The sequence below is a fragment of the Syngnathus typhle genome, linkage group LG10 (genome assembly GCF_033458585.1).
Source record: "Syngnathus typhle isolate RoL2023-S1 ecotype Sweden linkage group LG10, RoL_Styp_1.0, whole genome shotgun sequence".
NCBI lineage: Eukaryota > Metazoa > Chordata > Actinopteri > Syngnathiformes > Syngnathidae > Syngnathus > Syngnathus typhle.
In genome coordinates, this window is record NC_083747.1 from 4,787,001 (window position 1) to 4,805,815 (window position 18,815).

General features: G+C 44.3%; 3 protein-coding genes across 5 annotated transcripts; all 3 read right to left on the reverse strand.

Annotated features, from left to right (window-relative positions):
• Window positions 1-33: 33 nt before the first annotated feature.
• Window positions 34-6,876, reverse strand: si:dkeyp-84f3.9 (zinc finger protein 615). Of its 2 annotated transcripts, XM_061288681.1 has the most exons (4): window positions 5,675-5,800; window positions 4,918-5,581; window positions 4,652-4,822; window positions 34-3,712 (listed from the first exon to the last, which is right to left on the reverse strand). In XM_061288681.1, the coding sequence occupies exons 2-4, from the start codon at window positions 5,206-5,208 to the stop codon at window positions 467-469; spliced, it is 3,708 nt and encodes a 1,235-aa protein (XP_061144665.1). In that variant the 5' UTR covers window positions 5,209-5,581; window positions 5,675-5,800; the 3' UTR covers window positions 34-466. The 2 variants fall into 2 exon arrangements, with proteins under 2 accessions (XP_061144665.1, XP_061144666.1); XM_061288682.1 differs by lacking the exons at window positions 4,652-4,822; window positions 4,918-5,581 and adding an exon at window positions 6,315-6,876 and having other exon boundaries at window positions 5,675-5,797.
• Window positions 6,877-7,317: 441 nt separating this feature from the next.
• LOC133160778 (uncharacterized) lies at window positions 7,318-12,162 on the reverse strand. Of its 2 annotated transcripts, none has more exons than XM_061288812.1 (4): window positions 11,962-12,162; window positions 8,353-11,429; window positions 8,096-8,260; window positions 7,318-7,831 (listed from the first exon to the last, which is right to left on the reverse strand). In XM_061288812.1, exon 2 carries the CDS (start codon window positions 11,423-11,425, stop codon window positions 10,037-10,039), a length of 1,389 nt encoding a protein of 462 aa, XP_061144796.1. In that variant the 5' UTR covers window positions 11,426-11,429; window positions 11,962-12,162; the 3' UTR covers window positions 7,318-7,831; window positions 8,096-8,260; window positions 8,353-10,036. The 2 variants fall into 2 exon arrangements, with proteins under 2 accessions (XP_061144796.1, XP_061144795.1); XM_061288811.1 differs by having other exon boundaries at window positions 8,353-11,470; window positions 11,962-12,160.
• Window positions 12,163-12,777: 615 nt separating this feature from the next.
• im:7147486 (zinc finger protein 845) lies at window positions 12,778-18,225 on the reverse strand. The gene is made up of 2 exons (XM_061288686.1): window positions 17,580-18,225; window positions 12,778-15,891 (listed from the first exon to the last, which is right to left on the reverse strand). Exon 2 carries the CDS (start codon window positions 15,876-15,878, stop codon window positions 13,047-13,049), a length of 2,832 nt encoding a protein of 943 aa, XP_061144670.1. The 5' UTR covers window positions 15,879-15,891; window positions 17,580-18,225; the 3' UTR covers window positions 12,778-13,046.
• Between the last annotated feature and the right edge of the window lie 590 nt (window positions 18,226-18,815).

Consider the following 18,815-nt stretch of genomic DNA (forward strand, 5'->3'; position numbering starts at 1 on the left):
CTACCAAAAAAAGTCAAACGGTGACACAATGGGAAAACCGGAACAAACATTTATTGATGATAAAGTGTCGCACTATTCATGTACAATAGTTTTTGTAAATGTTATTCAGGGGTTAATCCAGTCAAAATGTAGTCAGACAGCTGTCAAGATAGATGGTCAGCAATTGATCAACTTTTTAAAGTGCAACAGAAAATTTCAAGGTCAATTGTTCACATCACACCGAAATAATAAGTATGATTTGTAAGATTTTTACAAAATAACTTGTTCAGAACTTGAAAATAAACCTAAAGATGCATGATATAAAAGTATAACATATTTCAGCATAAAGTGACAAAGAAATACAGTATTCGGCACTTGAACATAAATTCAAAGGTGCATGTTATTAAAAGTATAACAAAAACACAATTCACAATGAATAACGAGAACTGGAAACGCTTTGAACGGCTGAGAATCACATTTTCGGCAATCACACTTCGCCTCGCGCGTGCTGCATATAATGACTATAAAGGTCCGAGAGGGAATTATACTCATCGCCACACACGGCACAGATGAAGTCTTGCAAAAACTCTTTGTTTGGGGCTGAATTTTTCTCTGTAGGTCTCAAAGGTGCTTTTTGCTTTTTAAGCACATTTTCATCTTTTCGGGGACTCTTCTGGGGTTTCTCACGCATACCTGTGTTTCTGGGACTTGAGGAGGTCGTAGTCTGCTTTTGTTTAGATGAATTAGGGGAGTCCTTTGGATTTTGGGCAGTGCCTTTTGGGACCGATGACATGAGGGTGTTGTTTTCTGACTCAAAAGAAAACGCTATCGTGGTCGGATTTAACGTGCTCGTCGACTGATCGTGCGAGGACTGATCCGAAGCGGGTCCTTGGCGTGTGACATGTGTTGAGAAATGGCAACGTTGGTGACTGAACAACAAATCCAGCGTTTTAAAACGACTTGTGCATTGATCACAATTATAAGGCAGGGACACAGTCCGAGGTTTAGACTGGATCCAGCGGAAGCTCGGGTGCTCGCTCATATGTTCTTTGTACGAATGGACAAAGCGGAATCCTTTGCCGCATAACACACACATAAAGCGGCCTCGACGTTGTCTGTGGATTCTTTGATGACGCCACAGTTTGGTCCAGTTTTGAAGAGTCTTCCCGCAAAAGGAGCAGGTGTAGCTCTGATGTGGAACGTGAGTCAGCATGTGGGCCCGGAGTCTTCCTATGTGCCTGAAGAGGCGACCGCAACTGGGGCATAAATAATTCCTAGGGTCCGATCGGTTATCCAGTTGGTTTAATTTGGACACGAAATAGGAAAGAGGGCGAGTTGGTTTTCCCGTATCGCCGTTGAGACCTAACGATCCTTTGTGGTTTTCAAATTGGCCGTCTGCGGGAAGGCAGTTGAATTTCTGTTCCGATGAAACCCTATGTGCAGACACAGTGTACTCCACTACGGACATTCTCTCTTCCTCCTTGACCGTGACACAGGAGCCATTTTTTTCTCTTAGGCACACGCCACAATGGGCGTCGAACTCCGACCGCAGAGCAAAGAGTTTGTCGCAATACATACAGCGATATAGCTTCGTACCGATATGACCTCGCATGTGCTTGTTCAACTTCTGCAGGCTGTCTAAAATATTCTTGCAAATATGGCAGGTGTACGTCAGTGAAGGTTTTGCTGTCAGGTTGCTGGGCTGACCTCCTGGAGGTCTGCATGTGTGGTTCTTTGCATTGCTATAGTGACTGAAGGACTTTTTACAGGCTGTACAGTTGTAACGCTTCACCGGCCAATGGGTCAGCTCATGCACGCGTAGAAAATAAGACTGGCCGAAGGCTTTTCCGCAAATATCGCATTTGTAAGGCTTCTCTCTTGTGTGGACACGTTCGTGTCTTACGAGGGCAGACTGGAATTTGTATGACTTGCCGCAATACTGGCACAATTTGCTTTCGTTCTTTTCCGAGACCAAAATGTCTTGTTCTCTCCCTGTAGTGTGCGTCGTCGTGTGGCTAAAATATTGGTCATCTGAGAAATTCTTGCCATGTGGGGTTTCTTTTATTAAGGTATCCTTGATGTGCGTCTTAAGATGGAGATTTAAATTGGATTTCTTGCTGAAACCTCTTTTGCATTCGGGACATTCGAAAGGTCGCTCTCCAGTGTGAACGCGTTGATGTATGATGTACTGAGACATAAATTTATATGTGCGGCTGCAGATAGCGCACGTCAACAAGGTTTTAGAACCTTTTTGGGTGTAGATGACGTTTTGATCAACCTCAGCGTTTGTATTCTTGCAGTCTGTTTGGTGCTGAGTTTCACTTTTGCCCTCGTGACGTAACAAAACTGTTACTCTTGTTCTTCTCTTGCGACCTTTTCTCCGTCTTAAAGTGGTATGTTGGAGGTATTGACTTTCCGAACTGATGGGCAATTTGGCACAATTATTTAAGGGATCGATGTGATCCGAAGCTGCATCTATGTTTTCAACTTTGATAGTAGAGGGGATCTCAAGAACTTTTGGGGGGTCTTCAGAAGACGTTGCCATATTGTCAATTGGCTTTGTCGTCTGTGGAGAGAAATAATTGTCTGAATTGTCGCAATCCCTCTGAGACTCCTTCAGACTTTTAACATCAACTACTTGAATTTGGGGGGTGCAAAAAGTTTCTTGAGCTTCTTGCTTGATCTGAGGCGTGGCACCTTCACCTGCTTTTGGTTGCTGTAGTTCTACAGGCTGCTGGTGGTCCCTTTGCTCAATTGCTTCTCGCACAACAGAACCAGGGGACATGTCATCTTTGTTCCCGCAAAGGTTCATCTCTAGATACTGACCATCGCTTTCCACAGCAAGACATTCTGCAGGCCTCAATGACAGTCGTCCTGAGTTTTTATCCGGAAGACTTTGCAGGTCCTTTTCATCTGAACCCAGCATGTCGTCCATCTCCGCTATATCCCAAGAGTCCGTGTCACCGCTTACCATGGACGCAGAAACATCAGTTTTGAAAGCTTTAGCAGGGGTTCGGTGATCGGTTTGCAAGTTTTCAATGGCTTGACGTTTTGTGATACTTTTAGGAGTCGGAGAAACCTCCATTTCTTTTGGGACAACCGGTGCTGAAATACGTCTTTCGTGACTTCTCAGTTTTTGTGTCGGACTGGCAAGATTATCAACCAAATTTTCGGCCATTTTCTTTTTTGTTGGTCTTCCTCTTTTTCTTGGCACCAAAGGGACGCCAACCTCTGGTTTGTGATCTGGGACTGCACAAGTTGCAGTGGTCTCATTGTGAGGTAATACATTCAAGAGACCTTTGACACGCTTGGGCACAATCTCAGCATTGGAGCTTTCAGAGAAAGTTGGCACTTGTGTCGCGGTGCCAATCTCTTCGTGTTGATCCGCCACAAGTTCGACAGAAGTAGTAGTACACATTTTATCCTCCAGCTTCGAGTGTTTTATTTTTCTCGGACGTCCTCTTTTCCTTTGTCGCACCACTTGTAGTCCATGATGGCCTGTTTTCAAGTGACACACACTTGCAGGTGCCATTTCAGCCTTTGCCTCTATCCCTAATTGTGAGGCACCAATAGGTTGGCTGTTGCTCTCAACGGGCCCTTCAGATTTCAGAGTCTCTTGGAATTTCAGAGTCTCTGATGAGGGAGATGCAGATAAAGGACTACATGGATTTGTCATTTTCTCCCCCCATTCAAAATCGTGGCTCTCCTCAATACATTCTGTATTTTCAGCCACCTGTAGAAGACAAAAACAGTTACATCATCAGCATATGTGTATTTCATCAGACCTTGGCTATGGATGAAAGCATGTAAATATGTGTTGCGTTACAAATGTAAATATTCTGAAAAAGCATAACGTTTGTTGCTGCACAGGTAAAAATGCAATCTACTTATTAGACTGACATTTTTTGGGGTATGTACATTTTGTGATGAGTAAATAATATTTTAAAAAATGAGACAAGTGGTACAGAAGATGGATGGATGGATGGATGGATGGATGGATGGATGGATGGATGGATGGATGGATGGATGGATGGATGGATGGATGGATGGAGTTGCACGCACGACTACATGTAAAGATACTAATTATTTCAGTTTTTGAAAGCGGATCCTGGTTCAATACTGAACAAAGGTTTGCGCTTTGCAGGTACCCTCCCTTTTATGAGAATGTTAATGTTTAAAATTTTATAAATATACAAATTATTTTTACTTCATCAATTCAAACGTTTACCAAAATTACAAATTGGATCAGTGGTAATAATTGATGGAAACAGACTAATTCAAATGAAAACATAAGTGTATTGTATTTTCCGGACTATAAGTCGCTCCAGAGTACAAGTCTCACCAGCCATAAAATGTAAAAGACATATATACCGTATTTTCCGGACTATAAGTCAGTTTTTTTCAGTTTGGCCGGGGGGTGCGACTTATACTCTGGAGCGACTTATGTGTGAAATATACCAGCCATGCTGCTCCGAGGTTTCCCCCCCCCAATCGGTTTGGTAGTGGCTTTTGTTGTTTTGTTGCGGGAAATTTAGGGTGTAACTCTCTTTCTGGTCGTGAGGAACCGTCCCCTAACCATCCTCGGGGTTTAAACAACTCCAGAGATAGACAATGCGGTGCTTCTTCTTCTACGTTGCTTAATATGATCCGGTGTCACGTTGTGCTCACTTACATGATTCTCAATGAACTCATCGAAACTTTTGTCCTTGACTTCGAAGTCTGCTGGTGATTTTTGAGACATCATTTTCCTTTCTCTGATAGAGACTTGATTGCATTGCATGAATCGATAGCACCAAGAAGATCCTCCTATAAAGTCATTTATATTCATCTCCTTGGCAAATACCTGGGCGTGGATAGAGAGGCGATTGCGTTGCATGAAGCGATAACACCAAAAGGTCCTCCTACAAAGTCATTTATATTTGTCTTCTTGGCAAATACCTTGGCGTGGAGATGCAACTCCACTGTTGACAAGCGTCTCCCGGCAGCACATTGTTCAAGCACCCATGCACGAAGTCGTTCCTCTAACTGTGGCCACCTAGCTTTCAGTCCGCGATTGGCTTTTTTTGTTTTCTTCATTTCACTAAGAGTAACCTCCGCTTTTCGCCAGTTCCTTACGAGTTTCTCGTTAACTCCAAACATTCTTCCTGCTGCTCGATTGCTGTTTTCGGCCGCATATTTTACTACATGCAGCTTGTAACTTGCAGGATATGATTTTCTTTTCTGTGCCATTCTTTGTTAAGCCCTTCTCAGTTGTTACCGCCAACGTTGAAATTATCAACACAGGACGAGGCACCCTTTTGCGGTTTGATGTAAAAATAATGTGAAATGAGATGATAATGTGTTAATGATTTCACACGTAAATCGCTGCAGAGTATAAGTCGCACCCTTGGCCGAACTACAGCGATTTATAGTCGGGAAAATACCAAAATCATCATGAACAGTAATTTGGAATTTAAGGGCTATTAGTAGTTTGGGGGTACCCAGAGCTGACTTTCATATACTCTTAACTGTGTGGGATTAATTCATTGAGCTAATCTTGGTTGCCCTGAAATTGATTGGCAACCAGTCCAGGATGTAGAAAGTGGAAAAGATGGCCTTAATCCTGAATAGGGTAGGTATAATACAAAATAGAACGATGGATGAATAGAAATGTGGACGGTTGTGTATTTGTCTTTCCAACTACTATAGCAGCTACCTCTTTGCAGTCTGTCGGTGGTGGAAAGGAACGACGAGGATGTGATGTCACAGCGGTTAACTCCGAGACTGTATACTGGTCACTCCTTCTGCTGAAGGAAATTTTACTCCCCATGTCACGAGTCTGTAGAATCAACAGAGATTAGAAGGTGTTAGTTTAATTATGTGTTTGGGCTTTAATAATGGTATCTGCCCTGGTAAAAATAATCTCTCCTCCTAACCTCAGAGGAATTAATAAAAAGCACCAAAAGCCACAAACGCACTTCAAATGTAATATTGTGTTGATAAACAGAGTACATTTTTATTAAGTAAAAATTTCAGTGGAGTCTTGTCATCTTCATATGCTGTACTAAATTTTCAAAGTTCAGCAAATGTGAGAAATGTTAACTGAACTAATTAAATGATAACAAATGTAGGAGAGTGACAACAGTCACGTCCCTAAGGCTTTCTTTTTTTGCTATCCATCTCAAAACCTGAATTAAACAGCAAAGGCATTTGCATATGGTGGGCCAGGTCGCTAGCTCATTGCCAACAACAATCACGGACGATGAAGAAAAATTGTCATGGCTTTATTAGACTTAATTAGTTGCTCCTACTATTAGATTAGGGTATTCATTTGGAAAAATAGTCAAAGTGCTTGCCTGAGTGGGTGAGTCAACACTGGTCCTGCAGTGGCGGCTTGCTAGCGATGGTTAGCACGAAGCAAAAAGCAGCGTTGTGGCTACCGGTAACTGTTTTACAAATGTACAACTACATTCATTAGTCTACTGGACTACTTAAACCAGCCCCGACTTGTGCATCTTTTAGCACATTTGAGTTGCCGTGACATGACTCGGTTTGGTGGCACAAAGCTACATAAGAGAATATCAATCACATTTTGCGTACGAAGTGTGCACTTCAAGTACTGTTGGAATTTTGAAAATCAGCTGAAGTGGAAGTCGAAGCGTGATGGAAAAGACTTATTACAATGCACTCGACATAAGCCCGAAATGTTACTTTCAATTTATTCAAATATAACAGCAGCTTTCTTCTAGTATAATAGAAGGATTGGATTTTCTAATTTTGGCTGACCTGCGAAGACCACTTGACGACATTTAAATGGCAATCAAATGCAGTAATTTGTATTTAAACTTCTGGTATATCCCAAACTTCGACCGGGAGATACAATGGCTAGTCTGAGTTGGCTGTTTAAAGGCGTATTGTTATGCTTGGTGATTCAAACTGGGAGTTTGAGAAATCCTGCAGATCTGGTTCTCTTTTACGTGTTTAACATAAACGCAGCGTCATCTCAGCATCAAAACCTGTTTAGCGTTGTTACCAAACGACGCCATCGCCTGGACAAATGACGCACAACCATGAGATGATTTAGTAAACAATGCACTAATCGTTAGATAATTTGGTGTACGAGTAGAACGGCCGTCTTCCTCGTCAGAAAGAGTGTCTTAATACATCAACCTCAAGATGGCGAAACTAACAAAAATCCTTTTACGTGCTATCAGTAAAACTCATACAGTACCAAACAAAAGCTAAACTTTCAAAATCTGTAAATGTTCTTCAAAACTCTTCAAGTCAGGTACTGTGGATGAGTTGGAAACAAAACTAATGAACAGTGCAGTACCTACATAAAAAAAATAAAAAACAACATTAGAATTTCAAAATACACTTTAATATTACACAAAGTTCCCTTAAAATGAACCAAAGGAACGGAAGTGGAATTTAAAGCCCAACACATTTAGATCACACTAAACTGTATTTAGAAAACGAACAAGAGATTCATAACACACCTCACATCACATATTTAATTTAATCATGTTGATCCGGCACAAGTTCTGCAGAAGTAGTAGCAAACATTTTGTCCTTCAGCTTTGAGCGTTCTATTTTTCTCGGATGCCCTCTTTTCATTCGTCGCTCCGCCTGCATGATGGCCTGTTTTCAAGTGACACACACTTGCAGGTGCCATTTCAGCCTTTGCATCCCTAATTGCGAGGCAGTAATAGGTTGCCTTTTGCTCTCAACAGGTCTTTCAGATTTAAGAGTTTCTTGGAATTTCAGAGTCACTGATGAGGGAGATGCAGATAAAAGTTTACATGGATGTGTCATTTTTTCCCCCCATTTCAAAATCGTGGCTCTCCTCAATACAGTCTGTATTTCCAGGCAGCTGTAGAAGACAAAAACACAGTTACATCATCAGCATATGTGCATTTCATCAGACCTTGGCTATGAATGAAAGCATGTAAATGCAAACGAAAATATAACATATATGTATTTTCCTTCTTTATTATGCATTTTATGGCTGGTGCAACGTACTCCGGAGCGATTTATAGTCCGGAAAATACGGTAAGGTGGCATTGGGAATGTCAAACGTGAGGGGGACCTCGTACATGTTAATAATATGATCCGGTGTCACGTTGTGCTCACTTACATGACTCTCAATGAACTCACGGAAACGGTCGACATCGAAGTCTGCTGGCAATTTTTGGGACATCTTTTTCCTTTCTCTGATAGAGACTTGATTGCGTTGCATGAAGCGATAACACCAAGAAGGTCCTCCAACAAAGTCATTTATATTCATCTCCTTGGCAATTACCTGGGGGTGGATAGAGAAGCGATTGCGTTGCATGAAGCGATAACACCAAGAAGGTCCTCCTACAAAGTTATTTTTCTCTTCTTGGCAAATACCTGGGCATGGAGATGCAACTGCACTGTTGACAAGCGTCTCCCGGCAGCACATTGTTCAAGAACCCATGTGCGAAGTCGTTCCTCTATCTGTGGCCACCTAGCTTTCAGCCCACGATTGGCTTTTTTTGTTATCTTCATTTCAGTAAGAGTAACCTCCGCTTTTCGCCAGTCCCTTACAAGTTTCTCATTAACTCCAAACATTCTTTCTGCTGCTCGATTACCGTTTTCGGCTGCATATTTTACTACAAGCAACTTGTAACCTGCAGGATATGATTTTCTTTTTGATGCCATTTTTGGTTAACCCCTTCTCAGTTGTTTTTATAAATGACCACTGATATTGTATCAACACCGGCCTATACTGGTCACTCCTGCTGAAGGAAATGTTACTCCTGTCACGAGTCTGTAGAATTAACAGAGATTAGAAGGTCTATCGTCTCACTGAGTCGATTTTACAGCACCATCCCGAATGTTTTGAGTAACATGTCAGGACAGCAGCCTTGTTCCTAAGGCTTTCTTTTTTGCTATTCATCTCAAAACCAGAATTAAACAACAAAGGCGTTTGCATGCATATGGTGGGCAGGATGCCAACAACAATCACGAACGGTAAAGAAAAATTGACATGGCTTCATTAGACATAATTAGTTGCTGCTATTGTTTAGTGAGTATTTTTTTATTTGAAAAAATAGTCAAAGTGCTTGCCTGAGTGGGTGTCAACACTGGTCCTTTGGTAGCCGTCAGTGGCGGCTTGCTAGCGACTTAGCATGAAGCAAAAAGCAGCGTTAAGGCTGTTTTACAAACCTACAACTACATTCACTAGTCTACTGGACTACTTAAACTAATCCCGACCTAAGCATCTTTTAGCACCTTTGAGTTGCCAGGTCGGTTCGGTGGCACAAAGCTACGTCAAAGGAAATTAGAATGTTTGTTATTGTTTATTATGGGAAGTGAGAGGGCGGGGCCCCCGGTTGAGCAGGAAATGACGTTGACAATGAGTGCACGAAAGATTAGTAAGGGGGTGTCTGCAAAAGTGTGTGAGTGGAGTGTATGGGCGTGAGTTGTGACCACCGTCGTGTATAAATGTGTTAATTATTTGCGGTTCAATAAAAAGCGACGAATTTGCACCAGCACGTCGAGGGCATTACAATATCACATCTTGCGTATGAAGTGTGCACTTCACGTACTGTTGGAATTTTGGAAATCAAGTGGAAGTCGAAGGGTGATGAAAAAGTTATTACAATGCACTCGACAATGCATTAATCACTCGTTAGATAATTTGGTGAACAGTGCAGTAACTACATTAAAAAATTAAACATCAGAATTTAAAAATACATTTTAATAACACACAACGTTCACTTAAAATGAACCAAAGGAATATGGTCACGGGAGTGAAACAAAGCCCAACACATCTAGGTCACACTAAACTATTTAGAAAAAGAAATGTATAATACACCTCACATCTCATCTTTACATTATTGGTTGAGTTCATAATCTAATGTCCAAATAGAAAAACTTGGAGCATTCAGATGTTCTGTCCCGACACAAAGGATGCAGCCAGATTCAAATTCATATTTAATTCTATCAAATCTAAACAGGTAACCGCACATACATGAATTTTCAAAGTACGGAAGACGTCAGGAAACGTGACTCCTTTGGAATGAACATAAACAGACGATGTGCAAACTGGTCAAGTTTTGATGGGGACAGACGAAGTGACCTGGTAGATCATTTCCGATGTTTTTTCTTGTCCGGTTTCCACAATGTAACAATCATCTTCCATATCGTCAGCTGTAACCACATTTTCCGCGCTTTGCTCTTTGTCGGTAGGGACTTGTTTCTTGGCGTCCGCTGAGAACTTGTGACTTCTCTCACCGTTCACCCGAGTCACAGGGGGCTTGGGTACCACCACATCCTGTCTGGGATTGATCATCTTCCCGATGCGGCCGTGTCTGGCCAAAAATTCGTCGGCTTTGGGACATTTGTGCCTCTGTAACATCTGCGTGCTCTCAAAGACGACGTGGCACACTCGACACGTGAAGTCGGCTCCCCTGGCGGACGTCTCCACGGGTTGGATCAGGTTTGTGCTCTTGGTCACGGGTGAGCGCGAATGCTTCCAGCTGCTTTTCTGCGGGGCGCTCAGTGCGGAATTGTCATGTTTGAACGGCTGGGTAGGCATGGCGCGAACTCCCGGAGCAACTTTGCCGTACGTTCGCACGTTTAGATTTTTCAACTGCAAGGCCGAGGTGACTTGAAGCATCCGGCTCTTTTGGTTGTCCGCATTGGAAGACTTAAGCGGGCTTTGAGTCAGGTCTATTTCTGTGATGGGACGCTTGAAATTGAGTGGTCTGGCTGTGATGAGTTTGAGTTTGGCTGTGGTGCTGGGGAAGTTACACGTGTGGAAGCGAGGCACGAACTTTCGGCTGGAAAGCAGCAGCCCACATCCGATGCAGCCAGAGATTTTGTCAGCAATGTGAGTATTAGTGTGTGAAAACAACGTGCGCTTGGTGATAAAACTTTCCCCGCATTTACCGCAAGTGTACGGCTTCCACTGGTTCCACTTACGGATCGTTTTCACCAACACCACGGGCTGGTAAATTGTCCAAAGATCTACTGTTGGCGCGCCCACACTAGAAAACGTACTCTTCATGTTTAAGCCACCTTGGCCAGCGTTAGATGAGGCCGTGGACGTCTGTTTCGAAATAGAAGTCTTATAAGCTGATGCCGAGGGAGACTGTTTTGCCCACATAGAAGCACCTTCCGCCTTCCAGACAACTTCACCCGACTTGAAGCGTTTCAGCTGCTCCTCTTCTTCTATGTGCTTTTCAAATCGGCGCTTTTTTATCGTTTCGTGATGCAGCACCTGTTGTCCCGGTTCGTGCGTGACGTTGTGAGAGAGCATGTCTTCGTACGCGGCAAACTCAGTTCCACAAGTGCAGATGTGACTCGTAAAAGGGCACACGTGTTCCTCCAAAAATTGCTGAGTAGAAAAGATTTGTTCACAACTGAAGCAAATCCCTCCAGTGGTCAAATCATCATGGAAGCTGCTTTCTCGGTGGTTCTGAAGTTGCTCCATCATCAGACTGGGGGTAATAGATGGAAGTATTTACTTTCAATGTGGCACCTGTTGAAAAACATTAAACCCAACAATAAGATTTAGCCTGTTAGTGCTAGTATAATTTGGAAGTATTTATTGAGAAAAATAAGGAAAATTACAGTTTTTGAATTAGACTTGGTTTGGCAATTGTGAGTCTGTCTATACATGGCTGTTCTGCTTCTGATATAAAACTAAAAAAAAAAGATAGAAGGCAACGACGTTTTCTTTGAGTCTTTTGATTGACGAGGAGAATTAGCTGCTTTAATGTTCGCCAATATTGAGCATAAAAGAACTATTCTAGCATAAGCAGCCCTTAGCGAGAAGTAAAACTATCCCTGGAGCGTTACGACAGTTTCAAAACGAACACAAGCGTTAATATTTCTTTGAATAAGTGGGATAGGACGCTAGGTTGTAATATTTTGAAAGTCACGTACATTATTTTGATGGAACGTGAGCCTGCTAATGCTAACGTGCTAACTATAGCAATAGCCGGCTAAGTGATGACAATGTTATTTTACCTTGGCCGTGTTGTCAAAAGTTGCAGCGTAATAAAATACTACTTTTATCCTCGCCTCTAATAGAACATTGTAGATCCTATGCCGTTCACTGGAGGGAAGCTGAAATGTAGGCGTCCAGGCATAAAGTCAATAGCATCGGACCACACTAGTCCCAAAAAAGAAATACAACCAGTCTACTTCTACGAATGGCGCCCTTTACTAACGGTACATCCGGTGTTGTACTGCCCTCTGCTGACAAAAAAGCAGTACTACATTTACTGTCATCACTGTTTTTAAGTGACTGTATTTCGACAGATAAGGCGCAAAATTACACATTTCATTTATGTATTCAAGGAAAAAAAATCTTGTTTGCAAATATATTTCGTATATATATATATCGTATAATTAATCATATCAGTTAAAGGTTATTGTATGCGTATTTTTATTTGGCTGAAACATTACCCCTTCATCCAATTATTATTAGACAGGAATTAGGTTTTGCGGAAATACTACAAATCTTTAGGGGTATATACATTAGGCAACGGTTGGGAGGACGTGAGGTTATCAATGTTTACATGTCTCAAGAAATCTTAGTCAAATTCCGTTTTAATGGATGTAACTTATAATAGCAATAATAGCAAATGTGGTGTGATTGTGAGTATTTGACATTGTATTGTTTTTTTCATGGAACAACTAAATAATAGGAGCAGTAATTTTTTATTTTATTTTATCTACCAGAATGCTTGTTGGACAAATACAATACCATAATGTAAATTACAGTCAACTGTTTAGATGACCCCAAATACACCAGGAAAAAAAAAACACCCACAACATTCATAAATTTGTATATTTAATAACACCCAACAAACTACAGAACAATAATTGGATAAAACTTCAAGTGGAAACATTCACAACCTTGTAAATTGAAATGAAGAACTGGACCAAACTACACGTGAGCCACAGCAGCAAACTGCTACAAAACTAAAGTACTTTTTTGTTATTTCATTTTGATCATTTAGAATTAGTACTAATCAAAAGCAGCATTTTGAAATACCACATCAATGTCACGGAAATTAGAGGGGGGGTGGGGGGGGGGGCAAACACTGCTAAGTTAGAAGTTCTGCACACAAGACATTATGCACCCTCCTGCGATGGGTTTTGAGAGATTTCAGGGTTGGGTATGAACACTGGCAGATATCACAGCGGTGGGAGTCAGACTGCTTGTGAGTCAGGAGGTGTTTCTGCAACCCGTCCACAGTGCTGAACCAACGGAGACAAACTGGGCAACGCACGGGCTTGATGGCAGGTTTGCAGGCACCGCTCCTCTGGTGAAACAGAAGGCTCACCATGTTGGGGAATTCGGAGCTGCAGCGGGAGCAGCGATAAAATTTGGGCGCGTTCAGAGGTCGTCCGCCTTTGCAACGGTCCCAAGATAAGTGCCTTCGGAGGGAACATCTGGTAGCAAATGTATTTCCGCATCGTGAGCAAACAGGCCTCTGCTTTTTGGGGGTTGAGGGTTCAGGGACTGGTTCCTTCTGTGACGCTTGATGCGCGAGTGGAGGCGGCGGAGGTGGCTGCTGAAGTTGCTGATGGATCCTAAGCATCAAGGGTTGCGATCGCTGCGTTTGGAGTCCCTTCAGCAGCTGGTGATGAGGATGCATGTGGATTTGCAGGTGAACCTCGTAGTCAGCCCAAGAATTCACAGTCTCTCCACAAGTTGGGCACGTGTAGGATTCCTGCGCGTGCTTTTGTAAATGCTCCAGGAGGAGTCTCGGAGATGTAAACCCGACCCCACACTCGCACGTCACCCTCCTGGGTAGCACGGGGGGCAGTGACATGAAGCCCCAGTTATTAGCGTCGTCATCTGAACTTGCTTGTGCGCTGACTGGCAAATTTGGCGGCGAGGGTTCTTTGGGCGCCGCACCCTGAAACTGACACCGTCGCCGGTGAACCAGCATGTTATCTTTGCGGCTGAAGTTTCTTCCGCAGACATTGCAAGGAACCCTGGGTTTGGGACCGCCGTCATTACCAGCACCGTGCGATATGGACGCAGGTCCCCGAGGCCTGAACCCGCACAGGCGTAAATGGCGGGCCAGAGTAGAGGGGCGACTGTAGGTTTTCTGACACCTGGGACAGGGGTAACGTCTTATGCCATCTTTGACAAAATAACTCAGGTTGGCCATCTCCTTGGAGTCGGGATCCATCTCATCTTCGTTAGCAGCATTCTGAGACGAACTAAGCAGCTCCGTTTCATCGTCCAAAGGCATCGTCCACTGGCCTTCGTTGCCGCTCTCGTTATGCGGCGCCGGCACAGCATCCGAGCTCGTGTTGTCCATCGCGCTTCCAGAGGGGCTTTCATGCTGATCCGCCGAGGTGGGGAAAAATGGCGGGAAGGTATTGGTAGAACGACTCCAGGGAAGGTCAAGCATCTCAGACTGCTCACAAGTAGTAGAAGTCACCTCGACCTTGACCCGAGGGGCTTCGGTGCTGACGGAAACGCTGTTCGTTCCGTGCTGGACTTGACCATTCTTGTACGGCGAGGCTTTATTATTTGACCTCAATGCTTGTAGTCTGTCGGCGGAGACGCGCGTCTGGGGCGGCGCAGCTTTCGGGCCTTGGCACTTGTGCTTCTTCAGGTTGTACCTGCGGGCGTAGTTGTGCTTGCATACGGGACAAAAGAATGATTTTTTCTTGTTGTTAAAGCTATGGAAGGGCACATATTTGGGGACCAGCGGCAATGTACTTGGCAGCTGTGCGGGTTTTTTCACTGATGCAATGCAGACGTGATTGTCGGTGAAAGGCAGCTTGCCGATGATGAGTTGTTTGCAGCGACGGCAACACTTAATTCTCTCCTTTTTGTGCAAAAAGTGGTGCTCGGTTAGTCTGTCGGAGTTGGGGAAGATCCGACGGCAGCGCCCGCATTGATATTTCCCAAAAAGAGTGCTGTTGCCAGAATCTCGAAGTTTCTGACGCGTTTCAAGAACCACGACGGGCGAGAGCATTTTTGTCAGCGAAACTATCTTCTTCCTGCTGGAGTCGATAATTCGACTGATGGTGGGGGCTTTTGTTTTTGTGTTAGTCTTTGCCAGCAATCGTCTTAACTTTGCCACAGAGAGATCGTTGATGGCCGGCTCTTCTGTGACTGGCGTGACATCGACCGGGATGGCTTCTTGTTTGGGGGTGATCAAAACGTTACTGTCATTCGAAGTCGGAGGCTTGGCGGTGTGATTCGTGTAGGCTGTTGCTAGGATTTGCATTAATTTGTTATTTTTTGCCGCTCGTTCCTCATTGTCGCTGCTATGAGTGGACGGTGAAGCCCTCACAGTCTCTGGCACTGCCTCTTTACTTGCAGATGTCTGGTCAAGTTGTCCATCGTTATTTTCTTCAGAGGCTTTACTCTGCTCAAGGGGAGTGGATGGAACAACTTTGCTCTTTTCCAGTCTTTGTCTGGTTTCAAGCTCTATTTTCACAGGTGGCGACCCTGAAGTAGAGGGGCAACTCAGGGCCGGATCCGTCAAGGCTGTGGTCCGCTGTAAATCTACCGTCTGATTAGAAGACCCATCAGCAGAATCGGTTCCATCTGAGACGGCATTATTATAAGTCATATCGAGTGACTTTAAGTGTGAACTATGCGATTGTTTGTGATCAAGCATTTGACAAAAGTCTTGAAATTCCTCTCCGCAATCACAGATATAAAAAGATGGCGAGGCGCCGTCGGACGACGCTGGTGGACTGGACGACTTTAGGTTTGCTGTCAAAGCGTCCTGCAGGTTCATGTCGGGCTGGGTCGAAGGAGGCCCGATGACCTTGGGGAGCATGGTGGCATGCTTTGCCTGGTGTACAAGCAAGGCTGCCAGTCCGCTGAAGGTTGCCGAACACGCCACGCAACGATAGATTTTGGAAGATGGAGGCCCACTGCCCTGAAGCCCGAGCATCATGGATTGTTGGTTCCTGGAAATAAAACACAGACACGTGGTTGGATACCGCACAACTCCATATTTTATATTCCACAAATACAACATCAATCAGACCCCTCCCCTTGTTCAGAACTAGACTCTGCGCCTCTCCATGGTGAAGAAGACTCCTGCCAAAATCAACCCCCGCAAAGCAACAAGACCAGATGGCAACCCAGGTCATATGCTGAAGGACTGCGCGGAGGAGCTTAAGGATGTCTTCACTGATGTCTTGCCATTGTTCCATCACTCTTCAAAACCATCACACCAGTGTCAAAGAAATCTGCTCAATCCTGCTTCAACGACTATCATCCGATAGCACTGCCTTCAATATTCAACACCATAATACCACAACTCATCAGCAAACTGCACAAGCTGGAGATCAGCACCTCTCTCTGCCCCTGGTTGTTAAGACTTCCTTATTCAGAGGCAGTACGGCTTGGCAACACCATTTCAAGCAGCATTGACCCTGAACACATCCCCCACCCAAGGCTGTATGCTCAGTACTCTGCTCTGTACCCCGCTGACACATGACTGCACAATGACCCACCACGCCAAACATAGACGGTACAACACTATAGTGGGTCTCATTATTAAGGTTGATGAAACAAACAGGAAGGAGGTCGATTTTCGGACCAGATGAGGCAGCGACAACAACCTCCTGCCCTCTGGGATGAGGTACAGAAGGTTCCGCTCCTGCACCAACATACTCACAAACGGTTTTATCCACCAGGCCTGCCATCAATCTTCTCAGTAGCAGTATCATCACAAACATTTTCTAGTATTTCCTCGAGCGACAAAGTGTGATGGATTGGTTACACATTGATCCAGCAAATTTGTGATTGGCTGCATAAAGATGACAATGACACATGTTAGCGTTCTGTACAGTGAGGACTCATAAAATATAATGACCAATTACTGGATCTCAATTAGATTGAAGATAGATCAAATAGATCATGTGAATTGATGTGATTTCACATTTTGCCAGAATTAATTGTGAATGAATGAACGGGAAAATTCAAAACATACACACTGTTCCTAAAAACATCAGTGGGGTAACTATGTGGAGAAAAAAAACTATTTTTGCAGCATCCTCTAATAAAAGGCACACTGTGCTAGCATCACTCAAACCTCCTATTGTTCAATTACTACGATATTCATGTTCAATAAATTCAGTTTGCAGCCTTGCTTGCATTGATAAACTGTTTTAACGCCTTCTATGTGCCAAGAGTTTTTTTTTTTTTTTTTTTAATACACCCCTCATTTGATTAGCTTATTTTTCAACTTGAGCTCGTGTTGACTTTAAATGCATAACACACGATGTGCACGGAGATTCAAATCAAAACATAAAACGCAACTGATGTGGACAGGAGTCATGGTCAATACCTTTGAAAACACGAATGAATATGCAGGCTAAGCTAATGCTAAAACGGCTTGAGATCCATTTCGGCTACTTCACTAACAGCTATGCTATCATATTCTACACATGGTATGGTTTGGCGAGCTTTAAAAATGACGAGCTTCGTGCAAAGCCGTGAACGGTCCTCCGGGGGGGCATTTAAGCGAGGGGTGGTGACTGGCCATGCTCCCGTGAGAGGCCACACAAACAACAGATATTGGCGGGCAAGCTTCCACGGTCTTCTCTTCGGAGTTTTTTTTTTTTTCCTGGTTCGTTTAAACACTTACCTTGTCACAAAAGCCTGGTGTCCGAAGCCTTTGACGTGGGCACAAAAGGTTAGCTACAACCGCTGCGTGGGTCCGGAGACATCTGGCCGCGCAGATGCGCGAGCTCTTGGAAACGCTCTTCAGCCTCCAACAAATGTGAATATGTGCCAAGAGGAAGAGGAGGAGTAGGTGCAGGAGAACCAGAAGAAAGCGAGTAGTCCAGCTGCGGGGTCGAGCAGCCTCGACATGTGCGCATGCGCAGTAGGCACGCCTGCAGTGAAAACGCCTCTGCCCCTGGAAATCATGGTCACGTGGTTCCTCAGGAAGCTCTCCCAACCGCCAAATACCGCACTGTGCAGAATCCAGTCAGTCGACTAGCCACGTCAGTACACAAATACTGATGGTATGTGTGTTGTGTTCCAAAGGTAACCATTTCACTTCCTTATGCACAAATGGGGGCAGTAGTGACGCACCCCACAGTCCTGAGGTTTTGGTATTAAGTCTCGACTTGGGTTTGTCTTTGTTGGACCAATCCCCTCCCCCACATGCAGAAGCTTTTTACTCCCCAGGTACTCCGGTTCCCTCCCTCATATCACAAAACATGCTTGTTGGAGACTCTAAAGGGGTGAGGAGTGTGATCCGCCTGTAGTTGGAAACCCCCCTCTGGTCCCTTTTCTTAAAAGGGGGAGGGGGCCACCACCCCAGTCTGCCATAGCCACAGTCCCCGATGTTGACATTTCTTCAAGGTGTGTTAATCGGGACAACCCCACAAGAAAAACTAGGAAATTTGGGGAAATCTCACCCACCCCCAACCTTTGCCAGCTTGGTGATTCCAAACACAGGGACAGGAGAGACAGATCAGCACCTCCAAATCTGAGTCCATGGTCCTCAGTCGGAAAAGGGTGGAATGCCCTCTCCGGATCAGGGATGAGATTGTGGCCCAAGTGGAGGAGTTCAAGTATCTTGGGGTTTTGTTCACGAGCGAGGGCAGGATGGAGCGTGAGATCGACAGGCGGATCGGTGCAGCGTCGGCTGTAATGCGGACTCTGTACCGGTCCGGCATGGTAAAGAGAGAGCTGCGCCAAAAGGCAAAGCTCTCAATTCACCGGTCGATCTACGCTCCTACCTTCACCTATAGTCACGAGCTATGGGTCGTGACCGAAAAAACAAGATCCCGGATACAAGCGGCCGAAATGAGTTTCCGCCGCAGGGTGTCCGGGCTCTCCCTTAGAGATAGGGAGTAGGGCCGTGACTCCT

Coding starts and splice junctions, on each gene's coding strand:
- im:7147486 (XM_061288686.1), bottom strand. CDS start 15,878: ATGATGCTCGGGCTTCAGGGCAGTGGGCCTCCATCTTCCAAAATCTAT.
- si:dkeyp-84f3.9 (XM_061288681.1), bottom strand. CDS start 5,208: ATGGCACAGAAAAGAAAATCATATCCTGCAAGTTACAAGCTGCATGTA. Junction 4,823..4,917: donor AGTTGCATCTCCACGCCAAG/GTATTTGCCAAG, acceptor ATCCACGCCCAG/GTATTTGCCAAGGAGATGAA. Junction 3,713..4,651: donor ATGAGTTCATTGAGAATCAT/GTAAGTGAGCAC, acceptor TGTCTTCTACAG/GTGGCTGAAAATACAGAATG.
- LOC133160778 (XM_061288812.1), bottom strand. CDS start 11,425: ATGATGGAGCAACTTCAGAACCACCGAGAAAGCAGCTTCCATGATGAT.